Source organism: Genypterus blacodes, unplaced genomic scaffold (assembly GCF_046128005.1).
Source record: "Genypterus blacodes isolate CSIRO-AG114 ecotype Tasmania unplaced genomic scaffold, CSIRO-AGI_Gbla_v1 ptg000396l_1, whole genome shotgun sequence".
Lineage (NCBI taxonomy): Eukaryota > Metazoa > Chordata > Actinopteri > Ophidiiformes > Ophidiidae > Genypterus > Genypterus blacodes.
This window is the reverse complement of record NW_027467172.1, coordinates 5,001-25,000: the sequence shown is the minus strand read 5'-3', so window position 1 is coordinate 25,000 and position 20,000 is coordinate 5,001. Positions and strand designations below refer to the sequence as shown.

The 20,000-nt window shown below is 50.7% G+C and overlaps 1 protein-coding gene across 1 annotated transcript; it reads left to right on the top strand.

Annotated features, from left to right (window-relative positions):
- The first annotated feature begins 585 nt into the window (after positions 1 to 585).
- LOC142989237 (chromodomain-helicase-DNA-binding protein 4-like) lies at positions 586 to 18,028 on the top strand. Its single transcript, XM_076138689.1, is given in 40 exon segments — positions 586 to 893; positions 1,328 to 1,503; positions 3,561 to 3,670; positions 4,240 to 4,497; positions 6,378 to 6,496; positions 6,735 to 6,994; positions 7,228 to 7,358; positions 7,597 to 7,735; positions 7,942 to 8,111; positions 8,216 to 8,446; positions 8,558 to 8,761; positions 8,884 to 9,029; positions 9,031 to 9,192; positions 9,671 to 9,770; positions 9,871 to 10,062; positions 10,673 to 10,873; positions 10,980 to 11,117; positions 11,200 to 11,321; positions 11,452 to 11,625; positions 11,825 to 11,966; positions 12,063 to 12,194; positions 12,280 to 12,397; positions 12,635 to 12,759; positions 12,854 to 12,946; positions 13,064 to 13,381; positions 13,465 to 13,642; positions 13,795 to 13,884; positions 13,977 to 14,068; positions 14,265 to 14,398; positions 14,493 to 14,637; positions 14,948 to 15,098; positions 15,574 to 15,683; positions 15,774 to 16,041; positions 16,133 to 16,195; positions 16,275 to 16,496; positions 16,588 to 16,696; positions 16,808 to 16,940; positions 17,031 to 17,226; positions 17,338 to 17,513; positions 17,689 to 18,028. Coding segments are annotated over 39 exon segments (5,928 nt in total). The 5' UTR covers positions 586 to 893; positions 1,328 to 1,442; the 3' UTR covers positions 17,704 to 18,028.
- Positions 18,029 to 20,000: the final 1,972 nt, after the last annotated feature.

Sequence of the window (20,000 nt, the reverse complement as noted above, 5' to 3'; positions counted from 1 at the left end):
GGACGCCCTCACGGTCACCGCTCTCCCCTGGTCGCCATCGGGCCACCAGCTCAGCCTCTGCATGCTGCTGGAAGCGTCGCACATATGATGAGTCACATGTAAGGAAGCCGTGTGTTTAGGCTCAACGGGGTTTTCCCAGAGGTCACCCGGTGTCACCCCACTTTTGGTGACCCTGGGGTGCTTGCAGGGTGTTCCTCAGTGCTGCACTGCCTCCACATCATACACAGTGTGTAGCAGTCAGTCTCATATACAGTACAGTGCCTGCGCATACATGCAAACACGCACACTCAAGTTAAGCAGTCATGTGGCACACACAGTTGCCATGTGACGGCTTTTCCTTTTTTTCCCTCCTTTCTCCTATCTCTCTCTTTTTGGAGTTATGCTTATTGTGGGATGTCAGTGACTGCACTCATTACTATTATGGGATGCCGCACGGGGGTGGGAGGGGGTGAGCATCTCCATGGTAACCTCGGTTGCTAAGGGAGGGGGTGGGGGTGGTGGAGTGCATGGAGGAATGGGGAAGAGACTGTAGAAGAGGGAGGGGGTGAGTTGACTATTATGGTCTGTACGTTGCAAGGTAACTATGCAGAGTGGGGGAGGGGTGCCTGGAGTGTGTGTATGTCAATGTGTGTGTGTGTGGAAGGGGGGGGATATTATGGGATGCCTGCCCCCTGATCTCTTTGTGTGTGTGTGCGCGCGCGCGGGGTGTGTGTAGTGTGCGAGAGAGAGAAAGAGGAGACGGCGTCGTGTGCACACGCTGCCACTAAAACACGGAAATATATTTAAATTGTGTGTAAACCGTTACCCCCACAAAAACAGACAACAATCATTGATTGTTTGATTGAGAAACTGAACCTGGAGTTCTTGTTTTGGAAGCGGTGTGGAATCAAGTTGTAAGTATGTCAGTTTTTTAAGCTTTTATTGTTAGTGAATGGTCAGAATGCAGAGAGGTGGAGCAGATAAAGGTTGTTTTATTGTGCGGCGGCTCTGTGAGTCTCAATCCGAAGCTGCCGCCGGTCCGGCTCGGCTAGCACGCATGCTAATGGGACTGAAAGTAACGATAGTGGCAAGATGGCATGACACAGAGCTCAGGGATGAGTGAGTGAGAGCGGGGCGTTCATCGGTGTGAGGCGGACAACTCGATACTCAAAGTTGGCTTCATTTCTCCGGGAGCACATGTGAGAGTGTTTATGTTGCCCCCCTTTCCCGGGACTCTGTTCTGGACTCTGTTTGTCGCTAAATGTTCACTTCCGTTTTCTTTTTGTTCTTCTCCCTTGTCGCTACCTGGCCGGCTGCCCTCCTGACTACACGACTCCGACCTGGACAGCGAGTCAAACCTGGGTCCGACTCAGGGGTCGAAACGGGCCATCCTACAAACTAATAACTTTATTTAGTTAGCTCAAGTGTTGGCTAACTAAATTCAAAGTTTTCTGCTGTCCGCTATGTCTGGAAGCGAGGATGACAGAGACGAGTACGGAGCTCCGGAGGACCGCTTACTGCACGGTAAGACCGGACTCCTCTGTTAGCTCAGCCCGCTAATGTTGATGTTGACGCCAGCTAGCATGGAGATGTGTTTCACGTTCATTTCCATCACGTTACGTTAGCGGCCACATGCTAGTCGGCGCCGGCTAACTACCGGGTGGCTAACGCGAGCGATAACGCGAGCTAACCGGGTTCGTGTGGCCGCGGTGCCGCCGGTCCGCCGTGTTAAACTCCATCGTGCTTCGCTCGGAACACAATGGGTGGTTACGCGGCTGACAGACCCGCCGTCGGGAAGTCACGCCGTTCAACCGGCATTTTCCCGGGGCCTAGCGTTAGCCAGCTACCGGTATGTTTTACGTGTCGATGACAAGATGGAGGCAGCCAGTTAGCTCGGTGGCTCGCGGATGACGTTCGGCTGCTTTCCCCTCCTCACGGCCGGCGGCTCCGATTTGACTGCGAGAAGTAAAAAAACGGCACGAAATGAGACTTTTAATAAGATAATCGTTATGTTATCGTTTTTTAAACAGTTTGGCATTTTGTGTTTTGAACAAACATCGATCTCTTTGTTTACTGTTGTGTATGTGACCGTGGCGAGCACGCGCGGCGCAGAGAGAACAGAAAGTACCGGAGGAGCGCGTGAGCACAAGTTTATGCATCACAACTACTTTAACGTCCTGTCAATCAAAATACACGAGTTATTTTAACTGATACCGTAGTCACGCCCCCTTATTAATGTGATCCTAAATATGAGCCTCCGTTTCCTTTACATCAAATAAGACCACTTCCATTTTGAATAACTTTCAAATAATTAATAACCAATTTCACATGTTCAGTTAATCGGTTGAACTCTTCAGGATGTGAGAGCTTTCTCGTGAAGGTGTGTGTGTGATTGAAGATGTGCTCATTTAGGATCGAGGGCCTCCATGACATCACAGCAGTAACTCTGTGTGTGATGGAGAAGTTGCAGCTCGTGTTACTGATGGCTGTTTTAGCCGCAGCAGAAGTATAAATGTCACATCTTTGTTTCAGCGCAGACACAAAGTAACTCTTGTGATGTCATGGAGATGACTTTGTCCGGCGTTCTCTTCCCCTTTACCGTCTGTCTGTCTGCTACAGACGCAGGCACTGAAACAGGAAATAATGACAAAGTATAGAATCTGAGCGGTTCTTAACATGAGGCATCAGTTCTATAATGTTGACTGTGACCCCCAGGGTGACCTTTGGGTTTGTTGTCCTGAAAACATATATGAGCTGACACCTTTCCAGTGGCAGTTAAACATCCTCCCACACACACACAGCTGGGTTTCCTCTGACCTCAGAGAAGCTCATCACATTAGAGCTTCTCTCTTACCAGGTGCTTCTTAATGGCTGCTTGCCATTTACTTTTTGCCGTAGTCAATTACAGTAATAAGCTTGGTCTGTCATGTCACTTAACTTTGGGGCCATGGAGGCTGTGCCAGACACCGGACTGAGATCCTCTCCTTCATAAGGGTGCGGCAAAAATGGAATGACATATCTGCTGTAAATTACATATGTAGCCACACGTGCCAAAGTGATCTAAGGTCCCCTTAAGGGGAAGACGAGATGATGACCCGAACATCAAGGTTATCTGCTAAACAAGCGGCGCTCAGCCCAGGTGACAGAGACTCAAGAACCCGCCTTTATTTTTGTAAAAGGAGTGAAAGTATCATCATGTAGGAGGTTATCAGGTCGGTTAGAAGACTAAAACATGGCAGGAAAACCTTATAGATAAGAGTCAGATCTCCTGAATCTCCCCTTTGAGCAGAACTGCTGCTCTGCTCTAACTCTTCACACTTCAGTGTATTCAAGCAATATTACCAATCAAAGTCATTCTGTGCTTGGATAGGTGATATTTAGGATGGAACGTGCTTGTAGAATCGGCCGATGGAACGAATAAACTGAATAGAAGGAGCTCAATCTGACCGACCGTCATGTTTGCTGTTAGCGTCATGCTTTGTTTCCTTTAGGACACGTAAGTCTGCTGATAAGCATGCAAAGTTCACTCCATCGTATTGTTTGGTATGCCTCACCCTGAAACGCTTCTGGCCTGGTTGTAGATGACGAGGAAGAGGAGATCTCAGAGAATGAGACTCCAAAGGTGAAGAAGAAGAAGAAGGCAAAGAAGAGCAGGGAGAGCAAGAGCAGCAAGAGACGATCCCGCAGAGAGGTAAGCACACGCAGCAGTCCAAGCAGAGAGGAAGACTTCAGTCTGCATGCTGGCTGGACTGGAACCCAGGAGCAAACAGATCAAAGCACAAACACCAAATGTCTTGAGCAGGCACACAGAATCAACATTTGATGGCATGTAGAAATGAAAATGCTAAACACTCTGCAAAGTGAAAACGGTGCTCTTACTGCTGTAGGGTTGTAGAATTGAATCCCCACGTCTTTGCACTCCTTACCCATAATCCTTCACTGTGTCTGAGATGTTGTTTCTTATCAACCCTCCCCAGTTTGTGACTCTCTCCTAAAGTGCTTCTGTTAACTCACCTAAATGAGTTTCCTACTTCATTTAAACATGAATAAGGCCTGGAGATGGAAGAGACCATGATGAACTTAAAGCTCTAAAGTTAGACAATCTAATAAAACTGGGACAACTGGGCAAGTTTGATATTTCTGAATAATATAAATGATTCCTGAGTGTTTCCTCTCCCAGTTTAGCTGCTGTGGCCGTTTCTCTCCCATTGTTCCATCACCGCTGTGTTCTCACTCTGCTCATCCCTGTGTCTTCTTCAGGAGTTGGCCATCAGCTCCCCAGAGCCCATGGATGTGGGCGGCGCGGACGAGGCCGAGGGTGGCGGCGGCCTGGCCCAGCGCTCAGACAGCGAGGGCAGCGACTACACGCCCGGACGCAAGAAGAAGAAGAGAGCCAGCAGCAGCAAAGAGAAGAAGAAGTCGGACCGGAGCTCCGGGGTCTCGGCCTCAAAGAGGAAAGAGCCCGAGCCTGAGGAAGAGGAGGAGGAGGAGGAGGATGATGATGATGATGACAGCTCGGTGAGGAAGCACACATATCTAACACAGAATCCGTTAAGGAATCTGATCCAAGTGGTGTTAAGGATGGACGTTTACCTCATTAACCTGTAAATGTTCATAATCTATATCAGCTCAAAGGTCGGTGACACCGATCAGCTGATCTGAGATCTAAATCTGTACAAACAGGGCTGCACATAAGAGATGCTTCTGCTCCTGCACGCCCTGACACAGAACACCTGAGTCAGCGCTCTGTACCAGAGAGAGAGAGGGAGCTGCTCTGTGCTCTGAGCTGCTCTGTGCTCTGAGCTGCTCTGTGCTCTGAGCTGCTCTGTGCTGGGGGTCGTGTGTGTGTGTGTGTGTGTGGAGAGCAAAGGTGACTCCTGCCTGTTGGAGCTCTTCACACTCCTTTATATTGAAGGTGTGTCTGCTGATGTTTTGGATGAACAGGCAGGTTTGCTTCTGTGTGTAAGGAATAATGATGGATTTAGATCAGAGTGAGACCTAAACTCCCCACTGATCAGACCCTGAGTGAGGGCCGGCCCCCCCTGGCTTGTTTGTGATTGGGGTCTTTATTTGTTAAAGTGAGTGTGTTCAGTGATGTAACATCCTCCCGTGCTGAGCCCGTGTTGCCTGTGCAGCAGTAATGGAGTCACATGTGTGCTGGCAGACACATGTAAGATGAGAGATGGTTAAACAAAGAGCTGCGTCTGCTGGAGCGTCGGCCAATGGGAGGCCTCCTAGATAATGACACTTATGCAGGGGGTGGCATTAGATGGGGGGGGGGGGTTAATAACTCTGTCTGGGCTGGGTGCATACTGCATATATGCTGTTACCATGGCAACCCTGTCTAGCACAGCACTGCGCTCTTGACCCTTTTCTTTTTGGTTAGATAAACAGGTTTTGATTCACTGGCAGAGTCACGCAGTAGTCTGGGGTTTAAGGAGGAGGAGGAGGAAGATGCACCATTGTAAGGCAGGGTCCAAATTTAACTTCTCTGCTTACCAGCTCAAGACCTTCAAACTGAACAGAACCAGCGGGACAGAAACTCTGCAAGATACTGAGAACTGTTAGTCTCAGATAGAGACAGACGCAGAACTGAGAGAGAGGAAAGTCTGTAATGACTTAAAGAACTGTGTGAGGGCCTGAGGGCGAGGGCCTGAGGGTTACACACACCACTCTGACATGATGACTTATATTGTTGTCATGTACACGAATGCAAACCAGAGTTCAGTGGTGATGTAACACCTCAGACAGGTCAGAGGTCAAATGGGTCAGAGGAGCAGGATGCCACCTTACAGTCCAGCTACGTGTGTGTGTGTGTGTGTGTGTGTGTGTGTGTGTGTGTGTGTGTGTGTGTGTGTGTGTGTGTGTGTGTGTGTGTGTGTGTGTGTGTGTGTGTGTGTGTGTGTGTGTGTGTGTGTGTGTGTGTGTGTGTGTGTGTGTGTGTGTGTGTGTGTGTGTGTGTGTGTGTGTGTGTGTGTGTGTGTGTGTGTCAGTCACACTGATGTTTGTCTGAGTGTGTGTGTGTGTGTGTGTCAGTCACACTGCTGTTTGTCTGAGTACATATTTATCCTGCCCAGTCTAAATGGTGGCGAGCGGTCGTTGGTTCACGTTTTGTTATTGAAGACTGAAACACTCAGAGCTTCAGCAGCCAGCCGTGGTTTTGTCGTCTGTGTGCCTGTTTTGAATTGTGTCTCTGGCCCTCACACTGTTCTTATGATCAATCCATTAGATGAGTATAGACAGGGCACACACACACACACACACACAGAAAAGCAGTCTTCAGTCTGATGCTTCACTTTGGGCTCATTTACTTTATTTACACACACACTTCCTCTGACTCATAAGCTCATAGTTTCATGGTCTTGCTCTGTTGTTTGTTGTTGTTTGTCTTCCTGTAGGAGCCAAAGTCGTCCTCCCAGCTGCTGGACGATTGGGGCATGGAGGACATCGACCACGTCTTCACCGAGGAAGACTATCGCTCTCTGACCAACTACAAAGCCTTCAGCCAGTTTGTCAGGTAGAGGCCTGCACACACACACACACACACACACACACACACACACACACTCACAGCTCTGCAGTATCCATTAACCCCATGTGTTCACATGCGTGTTCAAGGGTTAGACAATTATCTGTTCAACCATAATGCAGAAGCAGCACTGAGCTCCTCAGACTGTCAGACTGCTGCAGCCTCTTTCTTTGAAGGCATCTTCTGCATCAGGTTTCCATGGTTTCTGTGTCTCCTCCTCCTCCAGGCCTCTCATCGCAGCCAAGAACCCCAAAATTGCCGTGTCTAAGATGATGATGGTTCTGGGCGCCAAGTGGCGAGAGTTCAGCACAAACAACCCTCTGAGAGGCGCCGCAGCTGCCAACGCCGCCCTGGCCACCGCCAACGTACCGGCCGCAGTGGAGAACATGGTGTCGGAGGTCGCCGCGGCACCGCCGGCCCCTGTGGAACCCCAACAGCCCCCGCCGCCACCGCCCCTCCGCAAGGCCAAGACCAAAGAAGGCAAAGGTACGGTCACTTTCCCATCCTTAGATAAGATGGGACGGAGCAGAGCGGCTAACAGTCAAGACAACAGTCTCATCTCTGAGCTAAACAAATGAGTCCAACTACTTCATCTGCTGGGGGGGGAGCTTCCTCTGGATGCAAATGGGCTCCATGTTGGTTACTGGAGCAGCAACCGGCCAAACTGGATCTCAGACTGTCACTGATCTGTGCTGATCCATCTGTGTTTCTGCTGACAGGCCCCAACGCACGCAAGAAGTCTAAGCCTGCACCCAAACCACAGGAGAAGAAGAACAACGCCAAGACCAAGAAAGTGGCTCCGCTCAAGATCAAGCTGGGTGGCTTCAACAGCAAGAGGAAGCGCTCCTCGGTACGGATATGCTTTAGGACTTCACTTCTAAATGAGGCCACTGGCAGCTTTATAGGAGCCTTTAGTAGATATGTGGCTTTAATTTAACACATTGTACTTCTAAATGTCAACAAAATGATTGAAGTCATTCATCTTCAGCAACCTGCGTCTACATTTAGAGTTTAGAGCGTTACCAAGCTGTTTAACTTCCTTATTACAAGTTGGCATTGACTCACCGTGCTGTGTGTGTGTGTGTCAGAGCGAGGAGGAGGAGCCTGACGTGGACAGTGACTTTGACGATGGCAGCATGAACAGCGTCTCTGTCTCTGAGGGATCCAACAGCCGCAGCAGCCGCAGCAAAAAGAAGCCGTCCAAGAGCAAACCCAAGAAGAAGAAAGGTGTGTGTGTGTGTGTGTGTGTGTGTGTGTGTGTGTGTGTGTGTGTGTGTGTGTGTGTGTGTGTGTGTGTGTGTGTGTGTGTGTGTGTGTGTGTGTGTGTGTGTGTGTGTGTGTGTGTGTGTGTGTGTGTGTGTGTGTGTGTGTGTGTGTGTGTGTGTGTGTGTGTGTGTGTGTGTTGACCCTCTGGTCTGTCCCTTGTCCCTCAGAGGGGGAAGAGGCTGACGGCTATGAGACGGACCACCAGGACTACTGTGAGGTGTGTCAGCAGGGGGGAGAGATCATCCTGTGTGACACGTGTCCCAGAGCGTACCACATGGTCTGCCTGGATCCTGATATGGAGAAGGCTCCCGAGGGCACGTGGAGCTGCCCACACTGTGTGAGTCTGAGGGCTGAACGCTTCATTAGCATCATAACCTACAGGAAGTGACTGAGTAGATGGTGAATGATGGTTAATATTTCATTTGAAACTGTGTCCTCCAGGAGAAGGAGGGCATCCAGTGGGAGGCCAGGGAGGAGGCGTCGGAAGGTGAGGAGGACAACGTAGAAGCAGAGATGGAGGAAGACGACCACCACATGGAGTTCTGCAGGGTTTGTAAAGACGGAGGAGAGCTACTGTGCTGTGACTCCTGTCCCTCCTCCTACCACATCCACTGCCTCAACCCGCCGCTCCCAGAGATCCCTAATGGAGAGTGGATCTGTCCCCGCTGCACGGTGAGACCTCAGGGATGCACACACACACACACACACCCACACACACACGGTGGGTCAACAAGCCCAGAGCACAAACTCACTGTGACGTCCTCCTCCTCCTCCTCCTGTTAGTGTCCATCCATGAAGGGGAAGGTCCAGAAGATCCTGACATGGAGGTGGGGGGAGCCTCCTGCCCCAACACCAGTGCCCCGCCCCCCAGACCTTGCTGCCGACGCCCCCGATCCCTCCCCGCTGGCAGGGCGACCGGACAGGGAGTTCTTCGCCAAGTGGTCCAACTTATCCTACTGGCACTGCTCCTGGGTCACAGAGCTCCAGGTGAGTGGACACACACACACACACACACACACACACACACACACACACACACACACACACACAGCAACAAAGGACATGGCTGTGTGAACTTGTCATTTCAATCGTCTCCTCTCCCCCCTCAGCTGGAGCTTCATTGCCAGGTGATGTTCAGAAACTACCAGAGAAAGAACGACATGGACGAGCCGCCGCCCATCGACTTTGGCGAGGGAGAGGAGGAGAAGAGCACCAAGAGGAAGAACAACCACGCCGGATCATCTCACATGTCCAAACCTAACATGCTCCTCTGTTGTGTCCCGCAGTGTGGACAGGAAGAATCACGTCCACTACCTGATCAAGTGGAGGGACCTGCAGTACGACCAGGCCACCTGGGAGTCTGAGGACATGGACATACAGGACTTTGACACCTTCAGGCTGCAGTACTGGAACCACAGGTAGGAGGCGCTCACGCTCAGATTGATGAAGATTTGAAGTCCTCAGCCTCTCTGGGGGTTTTGGTCACGCGGTCTCGTCTGTATGAGACGGAGAGCTGCAGGGGACAAACCTGTGTGTTTACCTTCAGGCTTTGAGTCAACACTTTGGTCTTTAGCTGCTCCACTCAGATGTGTCAGATCATCACAGATCAGATTGTGTCTAAGAATTACAATCATATGGTGTTTAGTTGAAGTAAATGAGCCTTGAAGCTAAGCAGCGTAGTCCTGCCTTGTTTCCCCTTGACGCCCCCTGCTGGTCTGGAGGGAGAATCAAATGTCAGAGTAGAGCAAGAGTGCGGTCAGGGCTGTTATTGTCCTGCACTGTGAGGAAGAGGAAGTCCAGGAACATTCCAGCAGCATGTCGTCCTGCTTCTACATGTGGAGACGCTCCATACACACTGCATACTAATGTGTGTGTGTGTGTGTGTGTGTGTTCCAGAGAGCTGATGATGGGAGACGACGGCCGGCCTGGTAAGAAGCTGAAGGTGAAAGGAAAGGTGAAGAGGCCGGACCGACCTCCAGAGAACCCCGTGGTTGATGTGAGTCCTGCAGAGTGGAGCCGTGTCCCGCTGACTGAGCTGTTTGTCCCAAAGCTGTGTGTGTAACTCTGCCACATTCCCTCTGTGTGTCCGCTCGTAGCCGACCATAAAGTTTGAGCGTCAGCCTGAGTACCTGGACAGCACCGGAGGGAACCTGCACCCCTACCAGCTGGAGGGTCTGAACTGGCTCAGGTTCTCCTGGGCCCAGGGCACCGACACCATCCTGGCCGACGAGATGGGTTTGGGAAAGACGGTCCAGACCGCCGTCTTCCTCTACTCGCTCTATAAAGAGGTGAGGTCACTTTGTTTCATCATGGGATTCTCCAGTCAGTGCAGAAACTCTGCTTGTTTGTGTTTAGTTGTTGTATGTGGCGTTGCCTTGGATACAGTGTGTGTTCAGCGTTAAGGCTTGTTGACATGTGAGCTTCTTTATTTACTCACAACTTAAAGATCAAACTGGCATATTGACTTTAAAGTGAATTTGGTCCTCCTTCTTAATAACTTATATTCTCCTAAAGTCTAAATGGTTTCATCTCCACACGCTTCAGTGTTTAGGTGGGTAAGCCCCTCCCCCTCCCTCCCCCCCTCCCCTGTGTCACACTGCAGCTGGTGTCTGATTGGTCAGGAGCCTTCCAGCCATTTTGTTAGTGTCAGGTGAAATCTGACGACATTAAGCAGGATTTGAAGTAAACACAGTGATGATGCTGCAGTGTGCAGCTGCTGCCCCCTACGGGTGGGAGGCCAGAACACACTTCCTCATTCAGAACAACAGGACCTCTGGAAGGCTTTGACCCTACACACTACATAGATCTACATTATACACTCAGCAGAGATCACACTCCTCCGTTTAAGACTCCATGTGAGCAGCTGTGTTTGACTGACAGCCGTGTGTTTGATCACAGGGTCACTCCAAGGGGCCGTTCCTGGTGAGCGCCCCCCTCTCCACCATCATTAACTGGGAGAGAGAGTTTGAGATGTGGGCCCCTGACATGTATGTGGTGACCTACATCGGGGACAAAGACAGCCGAGCCGTCATCAGAGAGAACGAGTTCTCCTTTGAAGACAACGCCATCCGGGGAGGGAAGAAGGCCTCCAGGATGAAGGTGAGAGACGCCGGCATCACGCAGCCTGCATCTGCTGGAAGGTTGCTCCTGCTGGGTCTGTCTGAATCTGTTCCTGAACATCTCCCTTGTGGTTTCCCCCAAACAGAAAGACTCCTCCATTAAGTTCCACGTCCTGCTGACCTCGTACGAGCTGATCACCATAGACACGGCTGTGCTGGGCTCCATAGACTGGGCCTGTCTGGTGGTGGATGAAGCCCACAGGCTGAAGAACAACCAGTCTAAGGTAAGAGTCTTACACTGATGCTCTTCAGTCATGTGACACGTGTGTAACCTCAGCCTGACTCTCTCTCTGTGTCTGTCTCCAGTTCTTCAGGATTTTGAATAATTACCCTCTGCAGCACAAACTGCTGCTGACAGGAACTCCTCTGCAGAACAACCTGGAGGAGCTCTTCCACCTGCTGAACTTCCTCACTCCTGAGAGGTTCAGGTAAGCTTGATTCACCTGTAGGAGGACGTCTGGCGTTCCCCTACCAAGCTGTCACATGCAGAATGAGATCCATGGAGCCTCTGAAGGTGGAGGTGAAGTCTTAGTATCTCTCCCTCTGCTCTGCCTGCAGTAACCTTGAAGGCTTCCTGGAGGAGTTTGCAGACATCGCCAAGGAGGATCAGATCAAGAAGCTCCACGACATGCTGGGTCCTCACATGCTGAGGAGGCTGAAGGCCGACGTGTTCAAGCACATGCCCTCCAAGACCGAGCTCATCGTCAGAGTGGAGCTCAGTCCCATGCAGAAGTGAGTGTGTGGGCGGGGCCAAAGGCTTTAGGGGCCGATGATCATTTAAGGATAAAATGATATTTGGCAGAGTAACATCTGACCTTCATCAGTCAGTGAGCCGTCTCTATGACACGGCTGCAGATGTGTGAAGCTCTTGTCTGGGCTGCTGCTGTCACAGGAAGGAGACATGAGGACATTTGTGCGTCTTTGTCTGCAGGAAATACTACAAGTTCATCCTGACGAAAAACTTTGAGGCCCTGAACACCAAAGGAGGAGGAAACCAAGTCTCTCTGCTCAACGTGGTCATGGACCTGAAGAAGTGCTGCAACCACCCCTACCTCTTCCCCGCGGCCGCTATGGTACGACCCAACGATGAGGATGAGGATGAAGACTCTTTGCTTCCAGTGATTGATGTCCTCATCAAAGTTGACGTTTTGGTTGTTTGATCCAAACAGGAAGCTCCAAAGATGCCCAACGGGATGTACGATGGCAACTCGCTCACTAAGGCTGCTGGGAAACTGACGCTGCTGCAGAAGATGATGAGGAAGCTGAAGGAGGGGGGTCACAGAGTGCTGGTCTTCTCTCAGGTCAGGGACCACACTGCTCAGGTCTCAGGTCTTGCAGGTCCTGGTTTAGCTGCAGAGCCTTCATGTTCTCTGTGCTGTGCTGCAGATGACCAAGATGCTGGACCTGCTGGAGGACTTCCTGGAGCACGAAGGCTACAAGTACGAGAGGATCGACGGAGGAATCACCGGAGGGATGAGACAGGAGGCCATCGACCGCTTCAACGGTGAGACGTCGCTGTCCCATCAGTGTTTGCAGTCACTGAGAGCAATTCAGCACACACACACACACACACACACACACACACACACACACACACACACACACACACACACACACACACACACACACACACACACACACACACACACACACACACACACACACACACACACACACTGTTTTTGTTGAGAGTAGGAAACTCACTGCTCTCCTCTTCCTCCTCTTCCTCTCCGTCACTCAGCTCCCGGCGCTCCTCAGTTTGCCTTCCTGCTGTCGACGAGGGCCGGCGGTCTCGGCATCAACCTGGCCACGGCCGACACCGTCATCATCTACGACTCGGACTGGAACCCTCACAACGACATCCAGGTACACAGGAAGCTGCTCGCTCACTAAGCCGGCGCCCGATGGCTGCACTTCATGCTAACGCCGCTCGTATTGTCCAATCTTCCCGTCTCTCCAGGCGTTCAGCAGAGCTCATCGAATCGGGCAGAACAAGAAGGTGATGATCTACCGCTTTGTCACCAAGGCGTCAGTGGAGGAGAGGATCACTCAGGTAAACACACTCAACCAACCAATACGCTCATTGATCCACAGTGACCTCATCAGGGCTGACCCTCCCCCTCCTCCTCCTCCTCCTCTCTGCTCCTCCATCTTCTTCTCTCTTCTTCAGGTTGCCAAAAAGAAGATGATGCTCACCCACCTGGTGGTCCGGCCCGGTCTGGGATCCAAAACCGGCTCCATGTCCAAACAGGAGCTGGACGACATCCTGAAGTTTGGCACAGAGCAGCTGTTTAAAGACGAGTTTGAGCGGGAGCACAGGAACAACAAGGAGGAGGACAGCAGCATCATCCACTACGACGACAGGGCCATCGACCGGCTGCTGGACAGGAACCAGGACGCCACGGACGACACGGAGCTGCAGAGCATGAACGAGTACCTGAGCTCCTTCAAGGTGGCCCAGTACGTGGTGAAGGACGAGGAGGAGGAGGTGAGGAGCCTGTGGGCCGACAGGGGGGGAGGGGGAGAGGTTTGGTTCTTCGCTCTGGGGCTAAACCTTCTGCCTTCATCCAGGAGGAGGAGGTGCAGCGTGAGATCATCAAGCAGGAGGAGAGCGTGGATCCAGACTACTGGGAGAAGCTGCTGAGGCATCACTACGAGCAGCAGCAGGAGGATCTCGCTCGCAACCTCGGCAAAGGCAAACGCATCCGCAAACAGGTCAACTACAACGACGGCTCGCAGGAGGACCGAGGTGAGACCAGACGGAAGGGTGTGTGCCATATCCCTCTGCTGTCTTACCTACAATGCACTGCGCAACCACGCACAGGTGTCTCCATGGAGACGCTTGAGAAGGTTCCATGTGTTTACGGATCAATAACTCTTCACTCTGTCTCTATCTCACAGCTGATTGGCAGGATGACCAGTCTGACGGCCAATCGGATTACTCTGTGGCCTCAGAGGAAGGAGACGAGGACTTTGACGAGCGAGCAGAAGGTAAACACAAACAAACAAACAGATTTATTTATTTATTTAGATCCAAAGTTCATAAATCCCTGATCTGAACGTCTGAATGTTTCTCTGCTCAGCAAACTCACGCAGGCCGAACAGGAAGGGCTTAAGGAACGACAAAGACAAACCACTGCCCCCCCTGCTGGCCAGGGTGGGAGGCAACATCGAGGTGAGTGACGCCGCACACACACACACACACACACACACACACACACACACACACACACACTGGGAGCGTTTGAGTTTAAACTAAAGTCAGACCGAATACAACCTGCTGGTGTTTAAATCTAAACTTGATCATTTAGAAGTTTAGTGTTTTTTTCCTTGGCTGCAAACTGATTGTGTGTGTGTGTGTGTGTGTCCAGGTGTTGGGTTTCAACTCTCGGCAGCGTAAGGCCTTCCTGAATGCAGTGATGCGTTATGGGATGCCTCCTCAGGACGCCTTCACCACCCAGTGGCTGGTCAGGGACCTGCGAGGGAAATCTGAGAAAGAGTTTAAGTAAGAGATGGGAATCTGAACTCAGACGGGCTTCAGTTTCCAGCTTCTTCCTCTCTCGTGGATGTTGACCTCTCTGTCCTCTGTGTCCTCTCAGGGCCTACGTGTCTCTGTTCATGAGACATCTGTGTGAGCCCGGGGCCGACGGAGCAGAGACCTTTGCTGACGGCGTCCCCAGAGAAGGACTGTCCAGGCAACACGTCCTCACACGCATCGGCGTCATGTCGCTCATACGCAAGAAGGTACAACACAAACCCTCTGATCCACCAGAACCACACCAGAACCACACAGCTGATAGATCTGCATCAGTCACTTACTTCCTGCTCAACTCTTGATAAACACAGTGACTTAGTAAATGTTGGGCTGCGTCGTTTAAAGGAGAGCTTTTAGAGTTGAGAGATCTGAGGAGTCGGGCGACGACCCTCACAAGTGAAGATGTGAAGGAGCCGGGTTTCTGCTGTCAGAACCCTGAAAGTCATCAACCGTCGCCCCTCTGACCTGATTGACACGTTTATCTGAGGGTGGTGACCTTTAGTACCCTCTGTGTCTCAGGTGCAGGAGTTTGAGCACGTGAACGGTCAGTGGTCTATGCCCTGGATGGCCGAGCTGGAGGAGAACAAGAGGGCGGCTCAGCCAGACTCCCCAGGGAAGACGCCCTCTACTGGAACACCAGCAGACACACAGCCCAACACCCCCGCTCCAGGTCAGACACACACACACACACACACACACACACACACACACACACACACACACACACACACACACACAGACACACACACACACACACACACACACACACACAGCCCAACACCCCCGCTCCAGGTCAGACACACACACGCGCACACACACACACACACACACGCACGCACACACACACACACACACACACACACACACACACACACACACACACACACACACACACACACACACACACACACACACACACACACACACACACACACACACACACACACACACACACACACACACACACACACACACACACACACAGCCCAACACCCCCGCTCCAGGTCAGACACGCACACACACACACACACACACACAGCCCAACACCCCCGCTCCAGGTCAGACACGCACACACACACACACGCACACACTCTGCCTCTGTTTGGCGGTTTGGAGCTGTCAGATGATGGATTCGTCTTTTCTAGTCGATGACGCGCCAAAGAACGAGGAAGCGGCGGCGAAGGACGGAGAGAAGGAGGTGAAGAAGGAGAACGAGGCCGCGAAGAACGGCAAAGAGCCCGCTAAGGAAGACGAGGTACAGGACCGATCCCTTCAGAGTCAAAGCTTCAGGGTCTGAGCCCAAAGCCTCATCACGCCTTTGACCTTTGACCTTTGTCCCGTCCAGGTGATCGCCATCCCAGACGACGACGAAAAGAGTCCACCAGCAGAGCCGGAGAAGAAGGAGAAGGAGAAGAACAGCGAGGAGCCCATGGAGACGGACAAACCCAGCAACGGAGAGGCCGAGGCCGAGAAGGAGAAAGAGGGCGAGAAGGAGAAGGAGAAGGAGGGAGAGAGTGAGAAGAAGAACACAGAGGGAGGAGAAGAAACCAAGCCAACATCAGAGGCCAAGACAGAGGAACCAGAGGACAAAGCAGAGGAGCCGGAGGTCAAAGGTCAGCAGATACTCCCTGCTGCTTCATTCGTCTGTGGCTTTAACTTTAAATGTCTAAATGTTTCTTCATCTCACTTTGGTCTTCATCACAGAAGAGAAGAAAGAAGAAAAGACTGAGAAGATGGACACCACACCTCCTCCAGAGGAGAAGAAAGGTACAGACAGGGACAGACGTGTTCACAGGAACATACGTGTGGAGAAGACGGGGTGTCATGTTGTCTCTTCTTCCTCCAGCAGATCAGAAGGAGGAGAAGGAGAAGGAGAAGGAGAAAGAGAAAGAGAAGGAGAAAGAGAAGGAGGTGCCGAAGACAGAAGACGGAGCCAAACTACAGAACGGAGACAGTGGCAAAGAGGGCGGAGCCTCAGCAGTAGCCACCACAGGGGGCGCCATCACCGAGGAGAAGAAGAAAGCCAAGACCAGGTTCATGTTCAACATCGCTGATGGAGGGTTCACAGGTACGCACACACACACACACACACACACGTCTTTGTAACTGTGTGTGTGTGGAGCCATCAGTGACGCTCTTCCTCCTCTTCCTCCCTCCAGAGCTCCACTCGTTGTGGCAGAATGAGGAACGTGCTGCCACGGTTACAAAGAAGACCAATGAGATCTGGCACCGTCGCCATGACTACTGGCTGCTGGCAGGCATCATTCAGTATCCTTTACCCAACTGTGACTGAGTCCAATATCACGGGGGGGGGGGGGTGTCCTCAGTGCCCTTTGACCCTGAGCTGTTGTTGTTGACCTTAACCTCGGCCCCCTGTAGACACGGTTACGCACGCTGGCAGGACATCCAGAACGACGTGAAGTTCGCCATCCTCAACGAGCCGTTCAAAGGCGAGATGAACCGAGGAAACTTCCTGGAGATCAAGAACAAGTTCCTGGCTCGCAGGTTCAAGGTTCGTATCAGAGCTCCAGTCTGAAGTGTAGCAGGACCCATGTGGAGCCATGTGAGTCTGACCTGTGACTCTCTGTCTCTTCCTCTGCAGCTGCTGGAGCAGGCTCTGGTCATCGAGGAGCAGCTGCGTCGGGCCGCCTACCTCAACATGTCTGAGGACCCGTCTCACCCCTCCATGGCCCTCAACACACGCTTCAGTGAGGTGGAGTGTCTGGCCGAGTCCCACCAGCACCTCAGCAAAGAGTCCATGTCCGGGAACAAGCCGGCCAACGCCGTCCTGCACAAAGGTGAGGGCGCGCGCGCACACACACACACACACACAAAAACACAAACAAACAAACAACCAACCAACCGGGGACCCAATCAACAACAACCTGACCCGTCTCTCTCTCTCTCAGTGCTGAAGCAGTTGGAGGAGCTGCTGAGCGACATGAAGGCTGATGTCACTCGCCTCCCGGCAACCATCGCCAGGATACCACCAGTTGCCGTGCGACTCCAGATGTCCGAGAGGAATATCCTGAGCCGGCTGGCGAGCCGAGGGCCCGAGACACAGACGCAGACGCAGACACAGCAGGTGGGACACACACGTGCACACACACACACACACACACACGCTCATTTGCCCAGTGCCAATTTCCTTTTGTTTGTTTTATCAAAAAGGAAGCAGAAAAAGTGACTTCTCTGTAAAGTCTCCTTCATGTTTGTGTGAATATTCCATATTTTAATAACTTTCCTCTCTTTCTCCTCAGATGTCGCAACAGTAGTCTGGGTCCTGGCTTGGCCCCGCCCACTTTACCTCGACAACCCGCCCCCTGCCTCAATTCAACATTCCTGATTGGTGCACAGCAGAATGACGGACAACTCACCCAAGCTTGAAGCCACGCCCCCTTCACACCCCCAAAACGGACTGCAGAGTTTCTGGAGGTTTGAACCCTGACCCCTACTCCCCCCCCCCCCCCCCCCCCCTGAAAGTTTGAGGCTGTGGACACAAAAACTATTTTATTTTTTTCCTTCTTTTTTCAATTTCTGTATTAATATTATTGATAGAATGTTATTATGATGGTTTTTTGGGACCTAAATAAAAAACTGTAATAAAGAATGTGTTTGTCATTCTTACTTAGTTTATATTTACACCAAGTTAGTCAAATATGTTAAAACCAAACACCTTTTTTGATTCAACAGGGTAATGATGATGTAGTTGCTACTCGTCACCAGCAGAGGGCGACAGTAGCTTTAACAAGGAGGCAGAACATTTCACTTTAGTTTACGGTGCCATGTTATTGGAAGAGTTTTGGAATTCACTCGGCAAATAACTACACCGCCTCCAAATTATTATGCAAGCGATATTTTTCTCAGATTTTCCTGAAGAGTCGATGCAAATGACAGTCAGTATAATTTTCAAGTCATCAACCGTTAGAGTATGATTCAAATTGTATTGAACAAAACTCCCGATGATAACAGTATTTTTTTTTTAAATAAGAAACTCAAAATGCACTGTTCCAAATTATTATGCACAACAGAGTTTCAAACCATTTTATAGGTTGTAAAGAACTAAAAATGGCCATTTGTTGAATTTGCAGCATTAGGAGGTCATATTTACTGAAATTAAAAGCTATTTCAATCAAAAATAGGCCTAAGTTACATGTAAACATAGGATCCCTTCTTTGATATCACCTTCACAATTCTTGCATCCATTGAACTTGTGAGTTTTTGGAGAGTTTCTGGTTGAATTTCTTTGCAGGATGTCAGAATAGCCTCCCAGGGCTGCTGTTTTGATCTGAACTGCCTCCCACCCTCAGAGATCTTTTGCTTGAGGATGTTCCAAAGGTTCTCAATCGGGTTGAGGTCAGGGGAAGATGGGAGCCGCACCATGACTTTATCTCCTTTTTACGCCCATAGCAGCCAATGACACAGAGGTATTCTTTGCAGCATGAACACTCCAGAGGCACCAGTGGCTTCAAATACCTGTTTAATGCTTTGTAATGGCATTTTAGCAGCTGCTCTCCTAACCCGATGAATTTGTCCGGCCGAAACCTTCCTCATTATGCCTTTATCTGCACGACCCCATCTGCACTCTTTGACACTTTTCGGCAGCAGAGATCCTTTTTCTTTCCCATGTTGCTTGAAACCTGTGGCCTGCTTAATAATGTGGAACGTCCTTCTCAAGTAGTTCTCCTTTGATTTGGCCCACCTCGCAAACTAATTATCACAGGTGTCTGAGATTGATTTCAATGATCCAAAGAGCCCTGAGACACAATACCATCCATGAATATAAATGGAAAACAAAAAAATAAATGTTTATGACACTTAAATCCAATTTGCATAATAATTTGGAACGCGGTGTAGAAGCCCTGAACGCAGCATCAGAGCTGAAATGGATTTATTTGAAGAATCAGAATAACAGAACATGTGACTTAAAACACCAACAGGTTAGTTTAGAAACAGGAAACACATGGGCTCCTCATTCACGGATCTCTGAGAGGAAGGATCTCTCTGCTTCAAGCTACTCTGTTCACAAACAAACTGAAACATGAATGAAGTGGCAAACACAAGTCAGGCTGATTTACAACACAAAAACAAAAACAGGTGAGCTGCAGCTTCATCACGAGGCAGAAGGTCCAGGGTCACAAGGTCAAAGTGCAACGCTCCAACATCCTCAGGACTAAACAAACATCTATTTATCTAAGCCTTTAAATTAGATCATTATTTGAAGTTAACTCTTTGTCTTAAGTTGTTAAATGTCGTTGTGTGTGGGTGCAGTTCAACACCTGACCACCGGGGGAGCTGAACTGACGAGACGTTTAGTTGACATCTATCCGAGTTTTATTTTCCATATGCTGACTAAAATAAGTGAATGAGCAGGAAGCAGGAAGGAACGTTGCAGGAGCAGCGCCACCCATGGGTGAAGGAGAGGAAGACACCTGGCAAACATCAACATCCACCCAGACTCGACCTTTAACACAAAGGAGAACAATTCTTCTGTAGTCCAGTCCTGTAACCTCACACACACTCTGATGAGTCCTGTAACCTCACACACACTCTGATGAGTCCTGTAACCTCA